This window comes from Bombyx mandarina, chromosome 26 (assembly GCF_030267445.1).
Source record: "Bombyx mandarina strain Sakado chromosome 26, ASM3026744v2".
Lineage (NCBI taxonomy): Eukaryota > Metazoa > Arthropoda > Insecta > Lepidoptera > Bombycidae > Bombyx > Bombyx mandarina.
The window spans coordinates 7,207,079-7,214,103 of NC_143232.1; the positions used below are offsets into that span (position 1 = coordinate 7,207,079).

At 43.4% G+C, this 7,025-nt stretch overlaps 1 protein-coding gene across 1 annotated transcript; it reads left to right on the top strand.

The window, feature by feature from the left end:
• The first annotated feature begins 1,963 nt into the window (after nucleotides 1–1,963).
• Nucleotides 1,964–6,209, top strand: LOC114241539 (beta-1,4-galactosyltransferase 7). The gene is made up of 3 exons (XM_028172399.2): nucleotides 1,964–2,078; nucleotides 3,560–4,085; nucleotides 5,893–6,209. The coding sequence occupies exons 1-3, from the start codon at nucleotides 1,982–1,984 to the stop codon at nucleotides 6,191–6,193; spliced, it is 924 nt and encodes a 307-aa protein (XP_028028200.2). The 5' UTR covers nucleotides 1,964–1,981; the 3' UTR covers nucleotides 6,194–6,209.
• Nucleotides 6,210–7,025: the final 816 nt, after the last annotated feature.

The window sequence follows — 7,025 nt, forward strand, 5'->3', positions numbered from 1 at the left end:
CTTGCTAACTGGTCACCGGAGCCCATGGACATCAGCCACGTTAATGCCGCCTAGAATTCTAGCATTCTAACTCTTCGTTTTTACAGTAGGTAGGTACATGATAACTTTTTAAAAGATAATATTATATTTATTGCCATCGGTATGGAAATGTAACGTTATTTTTACAAATAGTTTTAATATTTGATAGTAATAAATATGCGCGCATAGATAGACAGTAATATCATGAATATAAATTACGCAATTAAATGAATAACTAATTTTATCCATTGGAAAGTTTTAGATACATGTCTCTTGTAGAGTTGAGATCGCTATAATCGAATTTCGACTTCTGCAATTTTGACCGAAAGAAAAAAGTCACGAATTTATATTTTTTATTTTTTATTGCTTAGATGGGTGGACGAGCTCACAGCCCACCTGATGTTAAGTGGTTACTGGAGCCCATAGACATCCACAACGTAAATGCGCCACCCAGGGCTCAGGATTAATGCGCCACCCCTAGGGCTCAGGATAAATAAAACTCCATCGAAATACTAATTGAAACATTCGTGTAGTACTTCTTATACCTGAAGACTGATCATCAATTTACCAGTGTTTTTTTTTCGCAAAAAAGAGGATTATAATGGAAGAAAACGTGTAAAATATATCGTGGTTGTCAAAGTTGAAGTTGTCAAGTTTGAAGTCGTCGTGGCCTAAAGGATAAGACGTCCGGTGCATTCGTATGTAGCGATGCAACGGCGTTCGAATCCCGCATGCGAGTACCAATTTTTCTAATGAAATGCGTACTTAACAAAGTTCACAATTGACTTCCACGGTGAAGGAATAACATCGTGTAACAAAAACCAAACCCGCAAAATTATAATTTGCGTAATTACTGGTGGTAGGATCTTTTGGGAGTCCGCACGAGTAGGTAATACCACCCTGCGTATTTCTGCCGTGAAGCAGTAATGCGTTTCGGTTTGGAGGGTAGTGGTAATTTGCATAATTACTGGTGGTAGGTGAGTGAGTCCGCACGGATAGGTACCACCATCCTGCCTAACTTGGCCGTGAAGCAGTAATGCGTTTCGGCTTGAGGGGTGGGGCAACCGTTGTACTGTTAAAACGGAGACCTTACAACTCATGTCTCAAGGTGGGTAGCAGCATTTATGTTGTAGTTGTCTATGGGCTCCGGTTACCACTTAACATCAGGTGGGCCGTGGGCTCGTCCACCTACCTCCACTTCGATAAAGCGGCACGACACGAGAACCCTCTCATCGTGGCCGCCGGTAACTACATTCCCGATCCTGCGGAAAGAATGGAAAGCCGTCGACGTCGCCCCAAACACGTCATTTCGGATCCTCCTGATCCACTAACGGTGCTGTTAGGTACCTCAAGCACCGGTCATCGTTCTCGTCGAACCCGTCGCTTGCGACGAAGGGCTCAACGAGTAAGTTAACCCGCAGATACAGCCCACTGAGTTTCTCGCCGGATTTTCTCAATGGGTCGAGTTTCCGATCCGGTGGTAGATTCTGCGAAGCACGTCTCTTGCTAGGGTTCGTGTTAGCAACGTCATCAGGTTTGAGCCCCGTGAGCTCACCTACTAGTTAAGGTTCCGCTGATATAGCCTCTCAAGGCTACCAGATTAGGTAGAAAAAAAAATACCACTTACCTAAGCAATAAAAAAAAACGAAACGGAAAGGTAACAAATTTGGGTTTTAAGCGAAATCGAAAACCTTCTTGTTGTCGAATGTCTTCCCTCTCTAGTTCCAAGCTGTCTGAATATATTATCAAGCGCAAATACAGCAAATATCGAATGAACAGAAAATAATTGTCTTTTTCACTATCGTTTCGTAGGAGCACCTCAACTAGTTTTTGAATTTTGAAAACTTTCACTAAGTACAATTAATGACATATTATTCAACGTTTTTTCTATCACTAAACGCTTTTCCCTTGACGTTCCGGTGGACTTCAGGTACCCTACGGTACTACTAAGATCATTAACACCATGCCAAGGTTAAGGTGCCATTCCAGATGTCTTCAACTAATATTGTTACTTTTAGCATTTCTATTCAACTGGTGCTCGGTTTGTTCGTCCAAAGTAGGTGAGTGTTAAACGTTTGGCCTCGCTAAGCTGATATTGAACTATTACCTTAGTTCATGGGCAAACACAACGCGAATACAGCTCTGTACCTTTAGACATAAGATTGAAGTTGTGTCTGTCAATTGTGTTGCAGATAGCAATTCATCATCATCATTATCCTCCCCTTCTCCCAGTCACATGGGGTCGGCGCAACATGTTTTCTCCTTCCATACTCTTCTATCATATACCATTTCTTCGCTCACTCCCCTCTTTCTCATTGACGCACTTCTCTTCCTCGTCTTTCGCGCAATCCATCCATTTCTTCTTAGGTCTACCTCTTCCTCTATATCCTTCCACATTCATAGTTAACTTTCTCTTACCAACCTCATTTTCATTTCGTCTCATTCTATGTCCGTACCATCCCAACGCGCACTTCTCAGCTTCTCTGTCAGAGATGCCACTTTCAGACTTCCTCTAACATATTCATTCCGTATTCTATCCATTCTGGTTACTCCACACATCGATCGCAACATTCGCAACTCTGCTGCATGCAATCGCCTTAGCAATTATGACTACGATATCCAGACCTTCGACAGTAAGATTTAGCTCTTACAATCAGTAATTCGCATATTTTAACTATAGACTTAAAATGACGAAATATTCTGAAAATACCCCTACACTCATTATAATCGGCTTTTTTAATACAATTACAAATTTATAACAAACTAGCTGTAACCGTCCGCTTCGCTGGGCATTTAAAATTAACATTATTATTTCTCACCCCCACAAATATTCTCATCATTAACGCCCCCGCAACTGGTGTTGGGAGTCCAACACTCATATAAATATTAACCTATCCATTAAGTACATGTATTTTCTACATGGATACCAAGTTTCAAGTCAATCGGATGCATGGTTCAGTAGTTATAACGGAACAGTTATAACGGTATAGTTATAATTAAAGTCGTCGTGGCCTAAGAGATAAGACGTCCGGTGCATTCGTGTTGAGCGATGCACCTGTGTTCGAATCCCAGGCGGGTACCAATTTTTCTAATGAATTACGTACCTACTCAACAAATGTTTACGATTGACTTCCACGGTGAAGGAATAACATCGTGTAATAAAAGTGAATCCCGCAAAATTATAATTTGCGTAATTACTGGTGGTAGGACCTCTTGTGAGTCCGCGCGGGTAGGTACCACCGCCCTGCCTATTTCTGCCGTGAAGCAGTAATGCGTTTCGGTTTGAAGGGTGGGACAGCCGTTGTAACTATACTTGAGACCTTAGAACTTATATCTCAAGGTGTGTGGCGCATTTACGTTGTAGATGTCCATGGGCTCCAGTAACCACTTAACACCAGGTGGGCTGTGAGCTCGTCCACACATCTAAACAATAAAAATAAAAAAAAAACCGTAAAAACCACTGTAGATTTATATATTAGTATAAATGTAATTGCAATCAGGAAATATTCGCATTAATTTTTGCTATAACATCTTTTAACAGAATTCCAAATACCAACAATCGATACGGACAAAAAGCGTCTGGCAATCATCGTTCCGTTCCGGGACCGCTTCGAAGAGCTCCTAGAGTTCGTTCCTCACATGACCGCCTTCCTGAAGAGACAAGACATCCCGTTTCACATCTTTGTGATTCAACAGAAGGATATGAATCGTTTCAATAGGGCTTCACTGATAAACGTCGGATTCTTGAAGACTCGAAGCCATTACGAATACATAGCGATGCACGATGTCGACCTTCTGCCACTTAACGACAATCTGAAGTATGAATATCCAGAAAAGGGGCCATGTCACATTCCGTCACCAGAAACGCATCCGAAATACAGCTACAAGTACTATGCCGGCGGCATAGTGTTGGTAACGAGGGAACACTACGAGCTGGTGAACGGAATGTCCAATCAGTACTGGGGCTGGGGGATGGAGGACGACGAATTCTACGTGAGATTGAAGGATGCGGGTCTCACATTCACCAGACCCAGTAATATAACAACGGGACGAAAAAACACATTTAGGTGAGCCGATGCTACAGTCACTATAATGAAATGACGCCATAGACACGTCCGTATGGATCCATTAGATCAAATAACTCTTTTTTTTTATCCTACCTATGCTGATAGCCTTGAGAGATTATTTTAGCTTTAGCCTAGCGTGTAGGTGAGCTCTAGGGGTTCAAACCGGAGGTGTTGCTAACACTGGCCCTAGCAAGAGCACTGCTTCGCAGAATCAGCTACCAGATCGGAATCGCGACCCACTGAGAAGATCCGGCGAGAAACTCCTGCATAGACGCCTTCAGCTCTAACACAAAGAGCAGGCTTAGGGACCCCGGTAACCGTACTCGTCGAACTCGACAAAGAGTTCGATGCGCAATGTAACCCATGCATCAGCTCGTTGAGTTTCTCGCCGGATCTTCTCAGGGTCGCGATTCCAATCCGGTAGTAGATTCATTCACGAAGCAGCTATTCTTGAGCTATTAGGTTAAAGCTGAAGGCATCTAATGCAAAGGTTATTGCATCTGATGGATCCGTAACGACGTGAAAGTCGTTATGAAGTTTCTTGAGACATGACGGATTTTACCAAGTGTTGTCTAGGGACTACGGGAATCACTTAAAGCGAAGCGAAAAACAATAATACGTAGATATCTGAAGTAAGATTAGCATACTATTGAAATTAAAACCATTAGATGTCTGCTAATGAAATTTGCATTTGTCTTTTTGTTAAAATAAATACAAAACGGTTAATAGCAAATTCTATTAATACATTTAGCTAAATAATTTATGCAGTGGAACAATGAAAACGTCAGATCGATTCGGTACCTCGCTGTGATGACGCGATGTCTGTGTGCCGCAGTAAGAGGAGACGGGGTGCCGAGAGATTTGAACAATTAAAGAGCACGGTAGTGGTATACAGAAGGAAACGGGAATGCATCTGTGTGGGACTAGATACGTGAATAAACTCACGTCCAACCTGGTGGTGGCAGGACACTGGAGGCCATTGACCTTGCACCGTCATATGACCCACTATGAGACATGAGCTCGAAATCTCAGTCGTATTGTATAACGGCTACCCCACCCTTCAAAACAGAACACAGGCAGGGAGGGTACCTACCCACCAGTGATTCAAAGCTTCATTTTCCACCTTCGTACTAGCAGCTTTTTTTTCCTACCTATGCTGATAGCCTTGAGAGACTATTTCAGTTTCGCCCTAACATGTAAGTGAGCTCACGGGGCTCAAACCTGACGACGTTGCTAACACGAACCCTAGCAAGAGCCGTGCTTCGCGGAATCTACTACCGGATCGGAAACGCGACCCACTGAATAGATCCGGAGAGAAACTCAGTGGGCTGTGTATGTGGGTTAATTAACTCGTCGAGCCCTTCGTCGCAAGCGACGGGTTCGACGAGAACGATGACCGGTGCTTGAGGTACCTAAAAGCACCGTTAGTGGATCGGGAGGATCCGAAATGACGTGTTTTGGGAGACGTCGACTGCTTTCTATTCTGTCCGCAGGATCGGGAATGGATAATCTTAATACTTTAAACCCTATTATATCACTACATAGTATAAAACAAAGTCGCTTTCTCTGTCCTTATATCTGTCTGTCCCTATGTATGCTTAAATCTTTAAAACTACGCAACGGATTTTGATGCAGTATTTTTAATAGATAGAGTAATTGAAGAGGAAGATTTATATGTATTATACATATAAACCTTCCTCTTCATCCATTAAATAGTGGAGAAATCAATAATAAATTACAGTTTCCGAAGCGAAGCGAGGGCGGGTCGCTAGTAGATAATATATAGATTCGTAATGTTTTGTTAAAGGCATATCCACGACGACGCGTATCGTGTCCGGGACAAGCGGCGGTGTTACAACCAGCTCGAGATGACGCGGCGTCGTGACCGCCGCACCGGACTCCATGACGTGGCCCACCGCGTGCTAAGCCTCCACAGCCTCACCATCGACGGGCTGCCCCTGACCGTCCTCAACGTGGAGCTCATCTGCGACCGGAACGCGACCCCGTGGTGCCAGTGCCCGGAAATGCGAGAACCCGAAATGCCTTTTAAATCAAACTACGAGAATCACGTGTTTCATGAATTCAATTTGTGTTATAAAAATAAATGAGTGATTTATGCCTTTTTTGGAACGTTTTTATTGGTGTGGATATAACTACGAACGGAAAAATCTTTCAGTGAGCGGGTTTTTCTTCCTGCCTAAGCTAATAGCTTTAAGAAGCCATTTTAGCGTTTTTTTTTATTGCTTAGATGGGTGGACGAGCTCGCAGCCCACCTGATACTAAGTGCCTACTGAAGCCCATAGACATCTAAGACGTAAATGCGCCACCCACCTTGAGATATAAGTTCTAAGGTCTCCACGTATAGTTACAACGGCTGCCCCACCCTTCAAACTGAAACGCATTACTGCTTCACGGCAGAAATGAGCAGGGTGGTGGTATCTACTCGCGCACTCACAAGAGGTCCTACCACCAGTAATATACTGTATAATAACAGCCCTTAGTTTCCGCTCCGGTGCTAGTAGATCCTGCGAAGCACAGCCCTTGCTAGGGCCAGTATTAGCAACACCTCCGGTTTGAGCCCCGAGAGCTCACCTACACGCTAGGGTAACGCTGATATAGCCTCTCAAGGCTATCGCATAAGTAGAAAAAAAAGTCGTCTCGTAAATTTGCTGTTTCGATTTAATTACACCCTGTATAATAGCGACGGTGACTGCTGTTGTATGACTGACTGCCGGTGACTGCCCTGTATATATAAGTATACTACTTAGCTGTACCCGTCCGCTTCGCTGGGCATTTAACATTAACATTATTATTTCTCACCCCCACAAAGTTTCTCATCATTAACGCCCCCGCAACTGGTTTAGGGAGTCCAACACTCATATAGATATTTGCCTATCCATTAAGTACATGTATTTTCTACATGGATCCCAATTTCCAAGT